Source organism: Lissotriton helveticus, chromosome 5_1 (assembly GCF_964261635.1).
Source record: "Lissotriton helveticus chromosome 5_1, aLisHel1.1, whole genome shotgun sequence".
NCBI lineage: Eukaryota > Metazoa > Chordata > Amphibia > Caudata > Salamandridae > Lissotriton > Lissotriton helveticus.
The window spans coordinates 2005640456-2005663599 of NC_136065.1; the positions used below are offsets into that span (position 1 = coordinate 2005640456).

Here is a 23144-nt window from a genome sequence, read left to right on the forward strand (position 1 = left end):
TTCTAGGAGTAAACAGATTGTCGACCTCCTCAGCAGAAAGAGGCAGCAAATTCATGAGTGGGAACCTAATCCCCAAGTTCTCCTTCCATACTTCGAACAATAAATATTCCCAAAAAATAGATGTTCGCCACAGTCGACAACGCAAAAGGCCCAAACTTTGCCTCCAGGTTCCCACACCCACTCTCCAAAGGCAATGCCCTATGAATGAACTGGTCAGGGTTACTTGCCTATGCTTGTGGCTTCTCCCGCTCACTCTGTTTCAGGTTCGGAAGCTCATGCAAACATCCCTCACACTGATTCTGATAGCACCCACATGGGCCTGTCAACCATGATACACCACCCTGTTGGAACTGTCAGTAGTTCCGCATCAAAAGCTGCATCACACCTCCAGGCTCATCACTCAGAACTGTGGAGAAATCAGGCATCCAAATCCCAAAGAACTAAACTTAGCCATCTGTCTCCTGAAGTCATAGAGTTTGGTTATTTAAATCTACCAGCAGACTGCGAGAAAGCCTGCTACCAGAGCATGTTATGCAGCAAAGTGGATAAGATTTGTGGTCTATTGTAATAACAACAAAACCAATAATCTAGATACTTCTGTCCAAAACATTATCTGTTACCTGTTGCAGTTACTGCAAACTGGACTAACTTATACATCTGTTTGTTTGCAAAACAGACAGCATTTATCTCTATTAAAAGTTCCAGTAATCAAAGACCATCATGGAAGGGTTGAAAAGGGTAATACCACAAAAAAGTCCCCCTGCACCAGTGTGGAATCTTAACATTGTACTTACAAGGCTTATGGGGCCACCTTTTGAACCATTGCATAATTGTCCTTTGCAGTTTATTTCATGGAAAGTTGTTTTCCTCATTGCGATCACTTCATTGAAAAGAGTTGGTGAGCTACAGGCGAACCATTCTTTCAGCTACACAAAGACAGAGTAGTTCTTCATACCAACCCTAAATTCCTTCTCAAAGTGTTTTCTGCTTTTCATTTAAAGCAATCAGTTGAGTTACCTGTGTTTTTTTTTCTCAACCTGATTCTGTAGCAGAACGGGCTCTTCACATGCTTGATGTCAAAATAGCTTTATTGTACTACATAGATAGGACCAAAGATTTTCGCAAAACAAAACAACTGTTTGTTGCATTTGCTCCACCTCACAAAGGCAGTCCCATCCCTACATATGGCATTTCAAGATGGATTGTTAAATGCATTCAAACATTCTATGCAGAAGCTAAAAGAACTTTATCCATACCCCCTAGAGCGCATTCCACTTGCAAAATTGAAGCTACTATGGCCTTTTTAGGTAACATTCCTCTAGCTGACATATATAAGGCAGCTACATGGTCTACACCTCACACATTTACCAAACACTATTGTGTAGATGTGTTAGCACACCAACAAGCTAATGAGGCCAAGCATTACTTAAAACACTGCTTCAAACAACTGCAACATCTACAGGTTAGCCACCGCTTTGAGAGTGTACTGCTTTGTAGTCTATGCAAAGAATGATGTGTATCTACAGCACAAATGCCTCAAACGGATTATGTTACTTACCCAGTAAGCATCTGTTCTTGGCATGTAGAGCTGTAGGTCCTTATTAAAAACCCAAACTCCTGTACCATAGGTAGCTGCACTAGTGCACTTCGAGGTATATACCTTCAGTGTAGGTAGCACGGTCCCCCTGATATCTGGTCTAATAAGGTTACAGATTGTACTGGCGGTTTTGCTTAGTTTAATGCTAGCTTGGGAAAGATGGGGATTCCACAACCCTGATGAACTAAAGTTTAACCCTAGATAACGAAAGTTATCAACACTCGTCAATTCATGCCAGTTGATACAAATTTTGTTTAACCTTAATTTGACCGGACCACAAGGTATGATGTCTGACTTAGTATAGTTAGTTTTTAGGTTCAGTTTTTGCATAAATGAAGCAAAGTGGTCCACCTGATGTCTCAATACATTGAGTGAGGGCTAGCAATACCATTTCGTTAGCATACAGTAGTGCAGGAATTGGGGAGCCTGTGATCCTAGGCATATCTAGATGGAAGGGGGATAAATGGGCTGTTAATCCATTAATATATAAAATAAATAAAAAGGGTGCCAATATACACCCCTGGCTCACTACACACTTCAATGGAAAATCAGAAGAGAGCAGCACCTTCAAATATGTGAGTTTGGCCTTTCTGCCTTACAAACAAAACTCTCATGTTTGATAAACGTTTGCTCCATGCATAATAAAAATCTAGCCCAGGGGTCTCCAACCTTTTTTGTAATGAGAGCTAGTCATGATCAGTGAAAATCATCCTTAGGTACTGAAGGCAAAGAAACTTGCACATTGTTACCAGACACCCCATCACCCAGGTTCATTGTCTTTAAACCTAATGTTCATGGAGCCTGACGTTATTGTTTGAACAAAATACTGTGACAAGGGGTACTATGATAGGGCTGCCGTTTGCTTCATTGAAAACATAGTCCTTTGGGATGTATGAACATGTGTGTGAATGGATGGGATATATGTGAATGGGTGACTGACAGCCTGTGTCGTATGTACTTGTGGCACTGGATATATATTTTGCCATATGTAGCACCATTACATGTACAACACAAACATACAACCATTGTTTTCTTTATTTGGATGAATTTAAAGTGCAGAAAAATGTTTTGTAAAAATGTTCAGAATAAGGAGCATTTTTGCACTTGATGGAACATTTATTTTTAAAAAGGCTGCATTTTTCAGTTATGAATATGACAGCGTGTCTACCAGCCACTGTGACCAAAATGTCTGTTGTGTGTAAATGTAACACTTTGAAATGGGAGAAAATTCAACTGAAGAGTGAACTTTGTTTATATGCAGTACATAAAACTCATCATTTTAATTTTCTCTTATGTCAAAGTGTCTTTACAAACAGCAGGCATATTACTCCCAGTGGCCTGTAGATGTGATGCCATATTTATAACCAGAAAATACAGTCATTTGTTTAAATGTGAGAGATTTAAAGTGAAGAAACATGCTTCATAAAATATTAGGACTTAATTGGCTTAATTTAAAGTAGATAAAAACATTAATACAATGTTTCATGGAAACATTTATTTTCACTTTACATTTCCCAATATAAAAGAAAATTATTGTATTTTTCACTTATAAATATGGCACTGTGTCTACCGGCCACTGGGAGCAAGATGCCTGCTGTTTGTAAATGCACACTTTGAAAATGGAGGAAATGAAAATTAAGAGTAAATGGTATAATTAAGTTAACACTTCATTTACATTTTCTCTCATTTAAAACCATTCAGAAACATCATTTTGTTTTCATGCTCTAATGTTGAGTTGAGAACCACTGTATTTAAGAGTTAAATACCTCAGTGCTTCAGTTTTGACCCTCTGCGACCCACCTTGGTCATATATCTGAGCAGAGCACTACTCCTTATCAGGATCTGCAGCCTGATAATGTAAAATAAACATATATTTTCCCAACTTTAAAATGAAAAACACAACACTTATTTATTGCAGTTCTCATTTAATAATTAACTCACGGCTGGTAGCTGCGAGATACTGGAAGTTCGCGACTGACTGGTTGGACACACCTGATCTAGCCCACATATAGGGTACACATGATCCCGGACTTGCTTCTTAGTTCAGCTAATAGCATTGCCATCAGGGCTGGTGTAGGAGTGTTTCTGATTTAATGTTTAAAAATGTCCTTTTAATAAATATAGGGTCATATGTAGAGAATTTAGGGATTGTGATTATCTAATTGCGATTCTTTTCGATTTGCAATTAGGAAATCACAAGCGCTAATGTACAACAACCTAGAAGTTGGAAATGGCGATTCCTAATGGGGTCACAATAGACTTACCTCATAAATATTAATGAGGTAGGTCGCAGTTTGCGACCCATTAGAAATTGTTACCATCCTATGGTGGCTTGCTGGGTTCTGCAGACCACCATGTCTGTAATTGCTTTTCAACAAAGCAATTTTTTTTTCAAAACTGCAGCCCGTTTTTCTTAAGGAAAATGGGATGTGTTTAAAATTAAATATTTTTGAGTTTCTTTTTTTAAGAGTAGGCAGTGGTCCGTGAGAACACTGCCTGCTATTAAAATATATCTGTATCAACATTCACAAAGGGGAAGGGGTCCCATGGGGATTCCTTCCCATTTGCGAATGGTTACCACCACCCTTGAGGTGTCGGTAAAAGAAGAAGGTTTTGGGGTCATAATTTGGTTGCAAAACATTCATACATACCACAGCAAATCAGTATTAGGAAAGGTTGTCCCAAACACACCTTCAAAATACTGATTCACAAACACAAAGTGCGATTCGATAACAGGTTACCGAATCTTAAATTTGCCTTTTGGATATTTTAAAAACATGTTTTGAAGTCGTAAATTACCCAATTCTGAAAATTGGGCCATTTGCAAACTCAAAAAAAGTTTTGTACATATGGCCCTATATTACTAAAGCATGATGTGGTACACATAGTCATTTACAGACAGTAAATTTCTCATTGAAATGGCCAAAAACATATCCACTAACATGCAACTTTACTGCTAAACTATATAGTGTATAAAGAATAATCTGTGAAAAGTTGGTTTAAGCAAAGATATTTATCATTTGCACTTCACCAAGTAAAGTGTTTTGATTTGTTTTCATCCTATTAAAAAAAATCATCTAACAGGCTTACAAAAAAGAAGGTTTAATAACTACTGAAATATATTTTGAAATGTTTGTACAGTTTGCTTATTAGTTATTTAAATGTTGTGTGGTAGAAAGAAACCTGACACTTAATTTCACACGAGTTGTACAGCATGTCAGACAGTTCACTTTGCAAAATACTGGAACTCTTTGGTTGGAGAAAGAAAAGTACTTGTAAGAAGATATAAACTGACCTCTGTCTCAGAACACAGAGCAAATGTGACAGGGTAAACACAATATTTAAAAGCATCTTTATTGCTCCTTCACTGTCTGAGTGAAAAGAATGCCTGTTTTTTACCTGCTCCCAGAATAGGTGAGTAGGACCTAAATATAGTTGACACTGATAAAATCTGAATCGCCATAGCGAGTGGCCGAGTAGATTTCTGGAGGCCTGGTCATGCAATAGATACATGATCCAGGCTTAATAACTCAAAAGTGGTAAATAACTTCAGGTCACATATATCATAAGAACAATAAGATCTCTTATATTTGCTAGGCCCCTAATTATTGTCAGGGACCTGCTTGAGAGGAGGTTGGAAAAGTGACATTTACTGATGGAAATTGCATGCCGCTAAACTTGCAGTTCCTCTGCTTCATCTAGAAGTCGGAGGAACATGGGTGTGTTAATGTCCTTCCAGCAATATCCCCTTTCCCACCACAGTTTCTCTTGTCTCAGAACGCCATATCAACTACTGTGGTCCTAGAAATAAAAGTCAACAAATGTCCAACTCCCAATGCGGTGGGCATTAGTCATTGGCATTGTTGCTCTAGAGCTGCTCTTACCCTAAAGATGTGAGTATCTTCGAGTTATGGAAGGCATTAGAAGTAATGTCAAACTCTAAAACCGGCCCATCAATCCTTAAATGATCCACTCGGTATCTGACTATATGAATGATTTTGCTACTTACAAGGCCTTTGGAATGTGCAGTTGCAAGCTTTGCAAGTGCAAAAATCACAGTCGCATTGCTCTAAAAAACAAGTCGCAAATGCAGCATCTACACATGTTTTTCAAATTTTCTTTTTTATTTATTGTTGATTTGTGAATTATGCGGACTAGATCCATAGGATGGCAAAACACATTACAGGAGTTACAATCTCAAAACTGTCTGAATTAGACAGCCGGATGTCAAACAGCTGAGGATTGCATCCAATATACAAGAGATGTGACATTCCTGACGGGTACCTTGTAAATTAATGATCACATGAGAATATTACAGTGGAATTTATATTTCATCCTGCATACATGCTTACAATTTAAATTTGTACTTAATACACAGAAATGTTTTGCACCTCTGATTAGTAGAAGATAGTCCAAGGTTTGGTTAGGTCTAGAAATCTGTGCAAGGTCTTGGGTGAACATTATAACTTGTCTGATACATTTTTAGAGGATTATAGATCATACAGAAAAACGTGTTGTGGAAATAGTAACCTATTGATTTTGTTTGATAGATTTCTTAGGAGAGTGTGTTGGTAGCATGACTGAGAAGATTTCATTGGAGAGTGTGTTGGTAGCATGTCTGAGAAAATGCTTTACCTTCGATGCATACTTGAGAAGGACCGTTTGAAAGTTATTTTCTTTCTTTAAAATGGGATATTCAATGTGAATGAGGACTGGGCTGCCCCGTTGTCTCTGTCCTCCTAAGACAACCATGATGACTCATAAAAAGATGTGAAAGGTGGCGCTCCCCTTTCCTTGCAGCTCACAGGATTATGGCTAAATGGTTTGCAACCATTAAACTGATCACATGATGGTATCGACAAAAGAGGGTGATATCCATTGGTAAAGTGGTATCTTTAAGTGAGGGACACTTCCACTGTGAAAGCTGGTAAGTGGGTGCTGTTGAGTTTCAGCAACTCTTATACAATGCTCGGGATCTAGAATGGAATTTTGTCATGTTCAAAGTTTGCAGTAAGAATTGAAAATTTCATGACACGAAAATGTTCTACCATAAATGTAATAGCCATCTAATTATTATAATGTCATTGATCTATTTTAAATGTAAAACATCAAAACAAAGATACGTTTAGAAGAAAACATGGTTTGTATAATAACAATACAAAATTAATTGCAAAGTGAATTTTTATGGGTTATGACAATAGTTAAGAGTTAAATCAAGGGTTGATTTTAGGGCATACAATGGGGTTCCGTAAGACTAATGCTTAGGGTCAGGTCATTGTAAGGATAGGGGTTGGGGTTAGGCTAAAATATGAGCCTACGGTTAGGATAAAGGATGGGCTTAGTGCAATGATTAAGGTAGAGTTATGGTAGGGTTAATGTATGTAAGGCACGAATTAAGAAGCGGTATAAGAATAGAGCTAGTATCAGTTAGGATTATGGATAGTTAGGATTTGAGTAAGTGGCGTTGAACTGTTAGCCTTACTGTTGTTATTGAGGTACTGGTAATTGCCATTTCCTTAGAATTATGGCTCAGAACATTCCACTTAAATGCAATTTATTATTCTAAACTGTGATTGTAAATCGAAATGTGTACAATATCTGTTTTGATATTGTGTATTTTTGTCATTCTGTGTTTTTTCTTCTAGAATGGAGATGGGCCCGTAACTTTGCAGGTAACTAAAAACCTTCCTTTTTTCCCATTTTAATTCTCTTTCATTTCTTCATGCAATGTTAATATTTACAATTAGCTGCATGTAAGAGTTTGCAAATTCGGTTTACATATATTACATTTATTAACGTGCAGAATGCCAGAGGGTCTCTGCTGGAAGACACATGGACTATTTCTGAACCTAGCTGCCAAGTTTTCAGATGGCTTATGTGTGACATTTTCATGGTTTCCATATACTTACGTGTGACGACGACTGAAGAGTGAGTAAAACCAAGCAATCAAGTCTGTGGGAACTGATACGTATCAGATATGACACCCTTTTAAGCAATAAGAAGTTCTAAAAAGATCTTGAAACTGTTCCATTCTACCTGAAATGGAAGGTCACTATTTATACGCTGTTTGCTGTTTTAGAACCGGGTATACTTTGCATGCTGGGATTTGTATGTTCATACTGTATTATAGGAAAAGAGAAAAGTACTAGTCCTAGCATGCAAAGTGTTCAGGATTCACAGTGTTACATTTCACATGAAATGCACAGCAGGCAGCAGCTGCAGATTGCCCACATTGCAGCCATATGCTAGATCATCAGGGAACCCTGCCCCGCTGGACCTGCTGTAGAGTGTGGGCACGCGGTCCGCCCCCGACATCGTCTCCGACCGTGCCCCAACACAATATTGAGGCATGGGACGGGTGGGATGCGGGGATGAGACACGTTTATGCACTTGGGCTGGCTGGGTTCATTCCAGAACTTGGTATGTCCGACATTTGCCGTCCCGAACAAGCAGATGAAATGATGAACGCTAGTCAGCGTTTTGCAAGCTTGGGTATAACTCTCTCAAAACCTCCAAGGAGACGTTACCCTCTACCATTGTTAATGCCGCCCAGGAGGCTCAGCTCTGACTCAGGAAACATCCCTGTGTACTCGGTATTACAGTGTGCTAGAGGGAAGACAGGAGTATTTGAACAATCAAAAAATAATTGCTCAAAGGAACAGAATGAAAAACAATGGGAATGGATTATATAAACACTAAATGCCTCTAGAAGCGAATGTCTCTACATACAAAGGACAAACAACCATAAGAACGTCCTGTTAAACTTTCTATCTTGGAACATCCCGGGACCAAGCAGAAGCTGCAGGATGACGCGCTCCTAGCTACCTGGCAAAAGTGCGAAAGCATTATTCTCCAAGAGACCTGGATAATTGATCCCAAAAAAGTGGCAGGCTACACGCTCCATCATGTCAAAGGCACGAGATCACATCAGTATGGCAGACCAAAAGGTGGCCTCGTAGTATATGTGTCTACTGCATTGAACATCACATTGGAACAGATGCCCAGCTTATAATCAAACTTGACGTGCAGCTCAAATATCCAACCACACCGATAATACTGATTAATGTTTAAGCGCACCCAAATAAACAGAAAAAAATGCACTATTTAAACATTTTATTTCCATGATAATGGAAATAAGGTTTGAGAAACCAACATGGGAAATAATTGTTACAGGCGATTTTAACTCAAACTTAATGTACACCCAAGAAAAAGACGAGCATTTAGCAACAGAAAATGCAATTGGGTCAGTACAATCACAATCACGTTCTGCAAGAAAAAAAATTGATTTAAGTGGGCAAAAGTTAGTTACAGACTTGAAACATCTATGTCTGAGAGTTGTAAATGGAAGAACACCGGATGATAGGCCCCCGAGATATACATATTATGGTGTAAACACGCGGTAAACAATAGATTATACTATTCTTACCATACCGTTACTAGCACACCTGAGGAAGAACCTCATAAAATACACCACATTGTGGGCCAGATGTAGGTCATTTTTATTTTCGGACTCTTAAATACCAACTCATACCGAATCGGTATTTCAGAATCGGAAATTAGGATGTAGGTAAAAAATCAGTAAAATTTACCGATTCGGAATCACTCGGAATTTGAAATCTGTATATACCGAATCGGTATTTTCCGAATCGGTAAATTCCGAATCGGTAATTCCCATTCATTCCTATTGGCCTCTTGGCCCATAGGAATGAATGGGTTTTACTGATTCGGAATTTACCTATTCGGAAAATACCGATTCGGTAAATACCGAATCGGAATTTTGAAATAAACAAACATGTGAGCCTGTGAACCAATCAGGAACACTAACCACACCCAACAACAAAGGTACAGTGGAATCAACCAATCAGAATCAAGCACCCCTCCCCAGTACCTGGGAGTGGCCACACCCATGCAGGTGCACCCCCACTGAACAGTGTGAAGAGCAGGAGGAAAGACAGAGGAGCAGGCTTCCCTGAGCATACCTGAACAGCACAATGGAGACCCAGGATGGCCAGAAGGATGCAGCAGAGCGCAGGAGGAAACTGAAATTCAGCTCTGCAGAACTGCAGGTGCTGGTGGAGGAGGTGATGAAACACCACAGCAAAATATTTGGCAAACAGTCTCTGCATGTTGCAGAGTGAGTCTGTCAAGCGCACTACCTGGCTTGATATCCAAGCCAAGGTAAATTCCATTGGGGTCACCCACAGGGAAATTGATGACCTCAAAAAAAGGTGGTACGACCTGCGTATCATCACAAAAAAGAAATTAGCTGCCCACAGTCTTGGTCTTTGCAAGTTCCGCAGGTGTGTCAGGGAATGAAATATAATGCTCCATCCGCTGCATCATGGCGTCAAGGAACCTCCTGAAGAAATGGGACAGGCAGCTCTGGGACACACCACCTACTGCAGCTGGTGGTTTGGGGGTGTAGTCTGTACCTTTGCAGTATTTCTGGCTCTGTCAGTTGAAAAAGTGTTATCCTCTGCCTGTACACTTGCTCCTCCCTTAGCCATTCCCTCTCTCCTGCTGCCTGTGGTCTTTGCCGCCTTGCTATGACGTAGAAAGCCGCCATTCTGGTTACACTGTTGCATTTTGGGGCTTTATTTTCAATCCATGGTAAATACCGACTCCTAAATACCGAATTTCCTCAAATTCAGCATTTTTCTGGTTTCCTACATCTCCATGGGCATTTTTTACCATTTCTTATTTACCGATTCGGTAGATAAGAATTCGGTAACTGTGGATTCGGTATATTCCGATTCGGAAAAATACCGACTCATATTTTCCGAATCAGAAAAATTTACACTCCTACATCTCATTTTAGGAATACCGGTCGGTAATGGCCAAAATTACCGATTTTCGGCCATTACCGACCGGTATTGGGCGACCTACATCTGGCCCTGTGTGACCACTACTATCAACATGTGGAATTGAGCATAAATCCTCTAAAACACATGACAGCACCTGTCGAAATGGGGCAGTTAACAACAACCAACATGACATGTTTAAGATGGGCGACCAACACCATTCCTAACTTAGCAAGTCTGGCTAAGAAAATTATGGAGACCAGTGACACCTTAAGGTGTAGCCCAAGAGAGATCTGGATGGCTTTCTCTTCGAATCTACCAATATGTGCTCCCACTATTAATTATGCTTGGACGCCACTCTGCAGACAACACGATGCCTCACAAATGTGTCTTGTACGCTCAGAATGGAAGTAAGCAAAGTAGCCAGAAGCATAATGGATATCAATGCTTCTAAGCATACCTGGGATAAAATAAAACATCTTAGGAAGCAATATAAAAAACAAATCTGGGAGGATCGGAAAGCCGGGACAGAGGCATTCTGGACAAAACTTCTATTTAATGCAAAAAACCTAAATACTAGAAACTGTAAACGGGTTTGCAAGAACTTCACAAGTCATAAACAATTGAAGTGTAATGGAGGAAGCCTGGGCTGGTCATCTAATTAAGACATTTACCATTGGTTTATCCCTAGATCACATAGAGTGGGACAATGGTAATAATAAACAGAACAACAAACAAATTGTGGATTCTACCCCCAGAACCATAGACCCTACTAACTCAAGTATTATTCCATATTGCCAGGCTGAGCAGAATGCTCAATATTATCCAGCAGAGAAGGTTTCAAAGATAATAACATCAGGGCAAAGGGATGGGGCCCTAGGGCTTAATGGCATCCCACAGGCCATTTTCAAACTGGATCCTGATTACTGGGAATCCCATTGATGGCACTGTATAGTGAGCTGGGAACAATGGATACCTTACCTAGGAGTTGGAGAGGGTCGATATTAAATCCAGTATATAAAGGTGGTGACCGGTCAGACCCATCCAATTATAGGCTAATAGCACTTATGGACTCTGAAGCCAAATATTACGCATCGCTAATCCTTGAAGAACTGGTTGAATGGTCAGACAACAGCAAGTTAATTCTCATCATCCAAACAGGATTCTGTAGAAGCTTCAGTATAACTACAAACATCTTAGCACTTGCACTAATAGCAGATAAATGTAAACCTATGCAGAAAACCTTACATTTATGCTTCATAGATTTTAAAGCAGCCTTTGACCGTATATAGCGGGACTTACTATGGAACAAATTAAAGACATGGGGCCTTCCAGACAAAATCCATCAAGCTATAATGCAATTGTACATGCACACGTTAAAAGTATGTGATAGCTCAAGAAGATCAAGGAATACATCAACATATGTAGGCCTGTAACAAGGCTGTGTTCTAGCTCTGCATCTGTTTAATCTGTCTATGGACAATCTCTCCCCAAGATTAGATCAGGTAAATTTCCATCCTCCACGCCAGGGTGCTTTAAGCATGACACATCTTTCGTATGCAGATGACATTGTTTTATTTAGCCGTATGAGGGTGGGCCTTAAAAGAGCACTCAGTGAGGTGACTAAAGCTCTTGAAATTAACACAATCAAAATTAAAACAATGATAAACAGGAATAAAGCAGGGCCACAACTCCCAATCTAGCCTGGAGACACCACTCTAGAGGTGGTCAGTAATTGTAAGTACCTGGGCCTGTACATTGACAACGGATTGCACCTCCAAGCACATAAACAATACATTGTCAAGAAAGGGAACGGCCTGATTTTCACATTCTGTTCTCTTGAAAAAAAAAACGGAATGCTCTTTCTTTTAAACCACTGTTGCCAGTCTTAGCAGCAAAATTGCTACAACGGTGGCATACGCAAGTGTTGTCCTGCATGGTAATCGTAATCATACGCTCTTGTATAGCACCTTATCACCGTAAGGTCTCAAGGCGCTTGCTTTGGGAACCCGTCCTGGCCTTTCCCTGCGAGATTACCCCTACTGGGCATCCCCAAGGTGAAGACCAGGCATCCCATTGCGGTGGGGTCGTAGTGGGGTCGTAGTGGAGATTAAGCAAGCTATTGCCCAGAGTTGCAGAGTGTGAACCCACGATTCGAGTAGGCACGAGGCGAGAGTTATCGAGTCCGTGGACATTAAGAGCTCAAGACCCTGCCGCGTCGGGAATTGAACCCTGGTCCCGGGTCTGAGCTCTGCATCAGGGTCTGCCTCCTCTAACCGGTGAGCCACACTCGGCCTCTCACAGAATGCCTCTCCTGCACAAGTTCAATTGGAACTCGGTCTTATCCAACAAGTTGGAGAGGATACTCTACAATAAAAGCATGGTACAAAGTATTGACAAATCGAACCAGTCCATTAAATAATTTCCTTTAGCAGGCTCAGAAAGAGGACTCTTAACTCCATCTATAGCGATTACCTGAATCAGAATCTTATTTTTTCTGGTATTCCACAACCTAATAAATAAATCTGCCAAAATACAATCGCTTTTAGAGGATAAACGCAGCCTATCCAATCGTATGCATGCCTGGATTGTCCTTCAAATGTATTCCATGCTGAAACCGGCAGCATACATTAAAAAGAAAACTAATGGCCTCTCGCTTTGGTATGCTGCCGTCTCTGGCCGATCAACCATCTTGGAAATATAGTGGGCCTAGGTCATGTTTCTTATAAAGCGCAGAAGAGCAAGACTTTATTCGTTTGATTTGTTTATGCCCCTTTTTAAAATCTGTTCTGGTTTTAATACTGGGCAAACACGTTTAATGTCAGGGGCATTCGCTCATCCAGAACAGCCCTAATAAAAGGACTGGACCCAACCAAACCACAGCAGAACTGCAAAATGATGACATTCTTGGATTTTATAAGAAAAATTATTTAGAAAACAACTTCCTAATGTTGCACTACTTGATTAATAGTTTGACTGGATTGGCTGGATTGTAATGGCACTGCAGCACTTTTAGGATATTTGCCTTCCACTTCCTATGCTGATAACATGTCTTGTCATTCTAGTCCAAGAATATTCTATTTCATCTTGATTTCATATAATATGAACCTCAAGTAAAGAATGGCCATTGAGCCCCTGGCGGCGCTACTGCGGGACAGGGGAGCAGGATGGGGGATCCCGCTGGCTGACGGGGTACATATAGTTTCGCTCTATGCGGACGACCTCCTGCTGTATGTACGGGACCTTACCGCGGTACCGGACGAACTGTCGGATATTTTCCGGACGTTCGAAGAAGTATCGGGCCTTAAGGTCAACTGGACAAAGTCCGGAGTGTATTCGTTCAGCCCGGACCTGCGGGAGTGCGATGTGCACCTTGGAGGTGCTCGACTCACATGGTATCCTACCACCTTTAAGTACCTCGGGATGTACATATACAGGGACACGCAAACAATACTAGAGGGCAACCTGGTGCGCGCTATCTCCTCGTTGCGAGCCCAGCACTTAAGGACCGTCTCGACAACAATTCTCATAACAGCAAGGAACTCTTCAATATCGTCAAAGAATTCACCAACCCCCCCGCAGCATCCAACGACATCACTAACTCCCAAGACCTCTGCGATGCGCTATCCTCCTTATTCTACAACAAAATTGCCGACATCCACAACAGCTTCAAGAATACTCCCAATGACCAACTCACCCCACCCACTTCAGATCCCACCCCTCCAACTAACTACCTCAACTCCTGGAACCCAATCACCAGTGAAGACACCATTCGCCTCATGAACTCAATCCACTCTGGCTCACCTTCTGACCCCTGCCCCCACTTCATCTTCAACAAAGCTGACTCCATCATCGCTCCCCAACTCCGCGATGTCATCAACTGCTCCTTCGACTCCGCCACCTTTCCAGAAATATGGAAACACACCGAACTCAGCGCCCTTCTGAAAAAACCAACAGCAGACCCCTCAGATCTGAAAAACTACCGACCCATTTCCCTCCTCCCTTTCCTGGCCAAAATCATCGAGAAAGCCGTCAATAGCCAACTAGCAGCCTTCCTTGAATCCAACAACTCCCTGGATCCCTCTCAGAACGGCTTTCGAGCCAAACACAGCACCGAAACCGCCCTCATTGCGGCGACCGACGACATCCGAGCACTCCTGGACAACGGTGAAACAGTGGCCCTCATTCTACTCGACCTCTCCGCCGCCTTCGACACTGTCTGTCACAACACCCTCATACAACGCCTCAACAACATTGGCATACAAGGAAAAGCCTTGGACTGGATCATCTCATTCCTAGCCGGGAGAACACAGAGAGTCCGACTCCCCCCATTCTACTCAGAGCCCACCGAAGTCATCTGCGGCGTACCTCAAGGCTCCTCACTCAGTCCCACCCTCTTCAACGTCTACATGAGTCCCCTCGCCTCCATCGCACGTCAACACAACCTCAACATCATCTCCTACGCCGACGACACCCAGCTAATCCTTTCCCTCACCAAAGACCCCAACACCGCCAAAAACAACCTTCACGAAGGTATGAAAGAAGTAGCCGAATGGATGAAACAGAGCCGCTTAAAACTCAACTCAGACAAGACGGAGGTGCTCATCCTAGGATCCTCCCCCTCAGCTTGGGACGACTCCTGGTGGCCTTCCGCTTTGGGATCTGCGCCCACACCCACAGACCATGCACGTAACCTTGGCTTCATTCTAGACTCCTCCCTCTCAATGTCCAGACAAGTCAACGCCGTATCGTCCTCCTGCTTCAACGTCCTTCGCATTCTCAAAAAGATCTTCCGCTGGATCCCCCTCGAAACAAGAAAGACTGTCACCCATGCACTGGTCACGAGTCGACTGGACTATGGCAACACACTCTACGCCGGAATTACAACAAAATTGCAGAAAAAACTCCAGCGCATCCAAAACGCATCAGCGAGACTCATATTAGACATCCCGCGCCAAGAGCACATCACCGGTCACTTAAAAAACCTCCACTGGCTTCCCGTCAACAAAAGAATTACTTTCCGCCTTCTTACCCACGCACACAAGGCCCTTTATAATCTAGGACCCGAATGCCTCAACACCCGACTGTCCTTCTACTATCCTACCCGCCAACTAAGATCATCCAATCAAGCCCTCGCCGCAGTCCCGCGCATCCGAAAAACCACCATGGGTGGCAGATCCTTCTCCTTCCTGGCTGCCAAGACCTGGAACTCACTCCCCACCCACCTCCGCCTTACTCAGAATCACATCTCCTTCAGAAAAGAACTGAAAACATGGCTATTCGATAAAAAGTAAACCCCTCCCTCCAGCGCCTTGAGACCCTCTGGTTGAGTAGTGCGCTTTATAAATACATGAACTTGAACTTGAACGTGCCCAGCAGGATTGCACTATCCAAGATGATAGCTTTGCCTAGGCTGCTATATCACTTCGCAAACCTCCCACTGTATGTCCCCACAAAGATCTTCCGCGACCTGGAATCAATGATCCGTAGCCTGATCTGGAACACCGGGCGCCCCCGCGTGGCCCTGGCGAAACTGTACTCCCCGACTACTGAAGGAGGGCTGGCAGTTCCTAACATGGAGCTGTACTACCTGGCCGCGCAGTTGCAATGGGTGACTCACTGGTTTAGCGGCTCGCACCTGGACGACACGGCCACTGCTGCCTACCAATGGACCCACACGCAGGTGTGCGCCTTGTTTCACCCCCTGACCAAGGGACCCCACCCTCTACCCCTGCACGTGGCTGTGGCCCGTAAATGCTTCATCCATAGCCTAAAATTGACCCAGGGAGTCAGACCATATGCCCCTGCGCTCCCCCTGCTGGGCACCCCCCGGAGGGGTGGAACGGTGACGCCACGCATCCTGGAGAGCTGGACTGAGGTTGGGGTGGAGACCATGGGCGACCTCTACGCGGATGGTACCATACTCCCATTTGCGGAACTGTCGGAGGGCACGGGCCTGCCAGCAGGGCAATTCCTGCTTCACGCGTCTATACTACGGACATACACGGAGTCCTGGGGAGATGTTCATGAAGAGCCGCCGATACACCACCTAATGCAATACCTACACGTCATGGGCAACGGCTCCCACATCATTCACTGGTTGGTACAGGCCCTCCTTATGCACACGCAAAGGTCTACACAACCGATTCGGGATAAATGGGCGGCCCACCGAGGGAGGGATTGGACAGATAAGGAATGGACCCAGGTACTGGCTGTCCCCGTGAATATCCCACGCAACTCCCGCTTCCGGACGATTCAGTTCTACATACTGCACCAGGCATATCTATCGCCGGACAGAATCAACAGGTACTTCATGGTCAACACTGCCACCTGTCCCAGATGCGACCTGCTAGGCGCAGACATCCTACACATGCTCTGGCACTGCCCCTCTCTAGCCACATACTGGGGGGAGGTGACATCTCTCCTGACACATAGCACAGGCCCGGGGCTGCCACACACATGGGAGGCTTGCATTCTCGGGCTATACAAAAGGACCAAACTCAATAAGACACAAGATAGGTTCTGGGACCTAGGCCTCATCACGGCCAAGCGGCTGCTCACCAAACACTGGCAACAAAGAGACCCGCCACTCCCCAAATACTGGTATGCGTCCTTTACCAACTGGGCTAGAGCAGAAAGCACGCCACTGCACCGGGAGGAGAAAGCAGGCTTACGGCAGTTCCCGATAGCGCAGCTCTGGGACGACCTCCTGGGTTCCCTCCAGGGGGAGGGCACGGCCAGAGGGCTCGCTCAGAGACTGCCACAATTGGGATAGCACTGTTGGGGTATCCGTGGCGAAGACAAGGACGCGGGTTGCTACCCCCCCCTCATGACACTCGCAGGGTGGCCTGCCTCCCCCCCAGACGCCCCGGGTAGCGGCTGCACCACGCATCCGACGAGCTGGCTGTGGACCTGGACGACTGCCCACACGGGGGACCAATACTCCATGACATATTGAAATATCCTCCTAGACCCTTTCTCGTAACATCGCACCCACAGGCACACTCTCCCCTACCGCTTCCCCTCCCACACTCACACCTATGTTCATCGTTTCGGACTCTTGCCTCCCAGACATAGCCCTGTCTTCCTCACACGCCACATCCGGAAGACTCACCTGGCTACATATCCAGCCACGGGACTGGACGCAGGTGGAGTCTCCCCAATATGCAACATGGCTATACCATTTGCCCGTCTGGCACATCACACACTTCGTTGACAGCCCGTGGGTCCCTACCGCTCTACGTGACTGTCGTACACCACGACGAAGACAGACTGAACACGTGCACTACTAACCCCTATCCCATTGACACACCTCCATGGTCTGATGTTACAACCCATGGGTTTCAGTGTTGTAGATACCGGAGAGATGCGCGATAGAGCAGCCAAAGATTGGGACACACCGATGAGATTTATTTTGTTTGCAGAGTTAATATGTTTACTTATAAAAAAAAGATAAAACAAGACGTCATTTGACAGCATAACTGAATATTGAGCACTCGTGGCATGAAGTTGTACTTAAAAGCTTATTCACTGACGATACGATCGAAGGAACTGAACATCCTCCTCCATGCTCCTTCATTCTCTCGTAACACTGTGATGATGCGGCCGGCCCACGGGGTTGTAGGCTTTGCTATATGTACTGCTCTCTTGACTACTAATAAACGTCTTTTAAAAAAAAAAAAAAAAAAATGAACCTCAAGTAAAGAAACCAACCGAGAACCAGAAGCACGAGTGATGGTGTGATTTTTAGGATGATGTCTGCATGCTCGAAATATAAATGGCTGTATCACTAATAAGGTCTTACACTATTACAATCAGATGTTTTGGGGCGAGGAGTAATTGCTTCTCTAATTGGCTCTTTGCTGCTCTGCTGTGAGTGGTTGCTAAGCTCTGATTTATTCTTCTCTGTTTTGCAGCTGACGTGACTCTGGACCCTTACTCTGCTCACCGGAGACTTATTGTGTCTGATGATAGAAAGAGTGTGAGGCTTGGACTCAGAGCACAGGATCTGCCTGACACACCCTTGAGATTTAGACCTGTCATCAATGTTTTGGGGAGAGAGAGGCTGCGCTCTGGGAAGCATTACTGGGAGGTGGAGGTGGGGGACAAGACAGACTGGGATCTGGGGGTGTGTGATGAGTCTGTTAGCAGGAAAGGGGATATAGTGCTATTACCTGAGAATGGATACTGGATAGTGTGGCTCAGGGATGGGGAATACCAAGCTCTCTCCTCTCCTCCCTTCCTCCTGACTCCCCATGTGCCTCCCAGGGTGGTGGGTTTTTTCCTGGATTATGAGGCGGGCAGGCTCTCAGTGTACAATGTGGATAACAGGTCTCTGCTCTACACGTTCTATATGTCCTCCATCCCCTGTGTGCTGAGGCTCTGTTTCAGTCCATATCTCATCAAAGGAGGCAAAAATGCTGGGGCATTACGGATCCTTCCAGTGACGAGTCAGGAGTGAGAGCCTATCAGCATGCTGGCAACACCAGGTAAGAGAGCTTTGTGTAATGTCAATCAACAAAAGAGGGATTGCAGGGCTTTTTATAGAGGTCCAACATGGATGTCCAGTCAAGTGCTAATACCTAAAGTTGCAGTTCCTCTTGTCTCAGTGCCAGACAGACACAAAATCAATAAAACAAGCCACTTCTGTTTGTAAGTGTGAACTGGGTGACTCTGAGGGTGAGAGGGAGAGAAGGGGGAATTCCTTCTGTCGGAACAAGGGTCCTCACACACACAACGAGCTAGGTGTCATACTTCATCATATGGTCCTGCTCCTCGTCGGGTCGGTGCTGCAATATCCGACAGGCACCCGTGAAGGGGCTCTTTAGCAGAGATCTTTTGTTCCTCGCCGTATGATACAGTGGGGGAGAGGGGCCTAGGGTGTGTAGATGTAGTAAACAGGTGACTAAAAAAGGTAGGATAGTCCAAATAAGACTTTTATTCTGGCTGGCTATCCAACTCATTAAAAGCAAACAGAGTGGCAGCTTTCTGACATAATGGTTCAGTTAAGCTATGCTCAACTCTAGAGGTCAACATGTTTCGTGCCTGCTGGTCAGTAGGATTCGTGGCAATTCTTCAGGACCTATTGAGTGAATCTATCTACACAACGTGATGGGGGTGAGTTCCACCTACCACGTGTTCGCACCACGCGTCAATTTTCCCGTAGTGTCATGAAGTGACCTGTCTGTAGTAAGAGTAACACTTCAATCAGAGTCCGTGGGAGTGTTAAGACACCTGGAACATTGTGTCCAATCTGCTGAGGAAAAGGAGCCGAGTCACCTACCCCTCTATGCCGGCACCGGAAAAGTAATGTGTAATGTCACTCATTATCATCAGCTAATGAACCTGTAAGGGATCCCAATGTATTTTGGTAAAAAAAAAAGCTGTATTACCCGCTGTAAGTAGATAAATGGGCTGTGGATAATATCACTTTCATCAGGTAAAGTGAAGTGTATAACGTAACTAGCAGTGAGCAATGTCAGGTACACCAACTGTATATTGTCAACACAAACGAGTAATGCTATCACAATAACTCTGCCCTGCGTGTAGGCACCAAGCTTACAGCTGTCTCCCCCCAGAAGCTGCGCAGGAGGAGGGTATGCAACCACCAGTACACAGTTTATGTGCACTGCAGGCAGCAGTTGGGTAAGAAAAACAAAATCGCACTCCTTCCATTGCCGGAGCACAGTGACTGTGTTTGAATGCCCATTGCTAAGGGGAAAAAAGTATTTAGGAAATAAGTGTGCCGGGGACGGACTGCATATTGAAAAGTTTAAAACCGAGCTGCTGTCAAGAATGTGGTGTGGCATTTTCGTCCAGTTTTGGGGTTGTTTTCAAACCTAACAGCAAATTGCATTGTGGGAAATGTCATTTGTATACGACGGCGAGCGCATGCACACTTATAATGACTTAAAAGTTAGAACTGGCTGAAGGTGTCAGAAAGGGCAGCAACAGAAAAAGTTATTTTGTAAAGGGTGGCAGAATGAATAAGAAGGGTTGGGGTGGAATCTTGTATTAATATGTATTGTAAAGGGGGGCTGTGACTTTTTAACAAAGAGGATCTGTAGGGCTCACAGTGCTAGTTTTACTTGCAGTGAATTTGTACTTTTTAACTTCCTTCATGTTACAGGAATAACAGGCCTACACAGTAGGGTTTGTGTCCTGGAGAAAGCACTGAGCTTTCCATTGTGACAGCCATTAATGGGCTGGGCCTTTGCATTGATAATGGCACGTAAGCTGGAGTAATTCTGTGGCATTTGAAACATTGAATATCCAAATTCTGTAGTAGGGGATCTCTGTGTATAGTCATAATCTAGTGAATAGTCCCGCCCATGTGCGTGGACCCCGGAGCAATCAAAAATAATCTCTTACAGTGTCAAAAAATGCAGAAAATGCATAGACACTTAAGAGAGAATTTAAAGACAGATAATGCAGCCAAAAAAGGCTACACTGTCCAGTACTTCAACTAGAAATTCCACCATAAAATCCACAAAACAGCAAAGCCTGTACAGATTTCCCTTGCTTAACAGCAAAATCCCTCAGGAATGATAGAGAGAAGAACCTGGACAGACAAGCCCCATAGGCTGCCATTATGTGGCTTAATTAGGATACTGTGCCTTTAAGGAACCTTCCAGAACCTTCTCTCAGTATCCCAGAATGCATAGCAGGTCCAACTTAGCCTCAGTTCTTTTTTCCGGCTCCTGCAAGCAGGACCCTGGAGCATTGAGCTCTCCCTTTCAAGGGTTTTTGTTAGTGTTTTACACTGATTTCGATTTTTGGTACTTTTACAGTACTCTGGTGACTTTCTTTCTGTGTTTCTGCACTCTTTTTTGTCCATAATGCCTGCATTATTCGACAAATGCCCTGAGTGCTCAAGAAAGAAGGCCAAGACAGACTCCCATGAGGTCTGTATTCTCTGCCTTCCCTCTTCCCACATCCCGGAGGAGTGTAGGATCTGCAGAAGCTTCTCTGGAAGGACCCTGAAGGAGAGGAAGAAGATCAGGCTTCAGGGACTTGAGGAGAGAAAGCTGAAGGCACGAGGTGGGTCAGGAGGGGCTCCTTCTACCCATGCTGAGGCCTCTGGGGGGCTCCCCAGGGGCAGGAAGACCAGCCCTCGCCCAAGGTCTCCGTCTGGGTCAGTTGCGCTGACCACGACGTCGAGGGGACGGTCAACGGCCAGTTCCAGGTCTCCCCAGGGCTCTGGGTCGAGAAAACGTCGCCCGTCGACGTCGAGGAACGTGTTCCGGCCGCCGTCGAAGCCGGTGTCGATATCCTCGTCGTCGCTGTCGGCGTCGAGTGATCGACATCGGAGGGCCCGGCGTCGGCGCTCGCCGTCGAGGCGACACCGCCGTTCGCCGTCGAGGACATCGTCGTCGAGGGGATCCTCGTCGTCAAGGTCGCCGTCGAGACGAAAGGCATCTCCGGCGCCAAAGAGGTCGACGTCGAAGCATTCCAAAAGGCCGACGTCGAGACGGTCAAGGAGATCGACGTCGAGAAGGTCGGAGAGGTCGACGTCGAGAAGGTCCAAAGGTTCGCCGTCGAAGCGATCCGGGAAGTCGACGTCGAGACCGGCGAAGAGGTCGAGGTCGCCGTCGAGGCACCATCGCCCGTCGTCGAGGTTTCGTGGCTCGTCGATCTGGTCGGGGTCGACGTCGAGACGGAGACACGGTTCGACGTCGAGGAGTGTGATTCGGTCGACGCCGAAGGACCGTTCGACGTCGAGGGGACATCGGTCGTCGTCTGGACACCGGTCTTCAGCGTCTGGAGGTCCTAAGGACAGGCCCAGGACTGTGGGGGGCTCCCCACTCTCTGGTAGAGGGGATGGCTCGCCGGGACCGGCGCATTCCGGGGTGGATACTCCGATGAAGCCGTCTACGCCTCCTCCGCGGCCGGCTGTGCCGAAGGGTCCTCCTCCGAAGGCCCCTACCCCGCCTCCGAAGCCGGCTCCGCGGGACCCGCGTCCGGTTGCTCCTCCACCCCCGATCCCACCGAGGGGGGTGTCGATGCCTAAGTTCCCGACGCCTCCGAAGAAGACTCCTAAGAAGCCTGGAGCTCCTGACCCTGGGAGGCCGAAGGAGCGTCCGAGGCCCAAGAGGTCGAGGTCTCGCTCGGGGAGACGGGACAAGTCGAGGAGTGGCCGCGGATCTTCATCACGATCCAGGCATCATCACAAGAGACGTCGGTCCAGGTCACGTTCTCCGTCTGGGACCCGTTCCTACTCGCCCACGCTGTCCGATTCGCCGGAGACTAGGGTGTCTCCGATAGACGATATTAGCACATTTCAGGAGGTTCTCCTGCGTGGTGCGGCGAAGTTGGGCATTGAGGTTGAAGCGCCTACGGCTTCTACCTCGGTAATCTTTGAGACTTTACACAAGAGGCACTTGTCTCGCCCCCTGTTACCTCTGGTGCCGGGGCTCCTTGAGCCCGCCGAACAGCTATTCCTGACGCCGGCAACGGTGAAATCTGTACCTTCCAGGATACTGAAAAAGTACAGGGCTCCGGACTCAGACCCAGCCTTCTTGAGGAAGGACCCGGTACCGGATTCAGTCATCGTGACTGCTGCTCGGAAGCTTCATGCCACCTCCCCTGCGTCCACGGTGCCTCCGGACAAGGAGAGCCGGTGGATCGATTCTGCTGGTCGCAAGGCGTGTGGGACATCCGCCTCGTCCATGAAGGCAGCCAGTGACTCGGCTTTGCTGGGACGTTACGACCGGTCCCTTTGGGACTCGATGGAGCAGTTCGCAGAC

General features: G+C 45.3%; 1 protein-coding gene across 3 annotated transcripts in view; it reads left to right on the forward strand.

Moving 5' to 3' along the window:
• Positions 1-23144, forward strand: part of LOC144756166 (E3 ubiquitin-protein ligase TRIM39-like) — a 220932-nt gene that overhangs the window by 181352 nt on the left and 16436 nt on the right. For 2 of the 3 annotated variants that reach the window (XR_013595092.1, XM_078645746.1), the window contains exons 6-7: positions 7243-7269; positions 18315-18887. Coding sequence is in view for 1 of the 3 variants with exons in the window: in XM_078645746.1 (XP_078501872.1) it covers positions 7243-7269; positions 18315-18859 (572 nt within the window). In the remaining 2 variants the exon portion in view is untranslated. The remainder of the gene's footprint in view (positions 1-7242; positions 7270-18314; positions 18888-23144) is intronic. The other variant, XR_013595093.1, reaches the window with a different exon arrangement.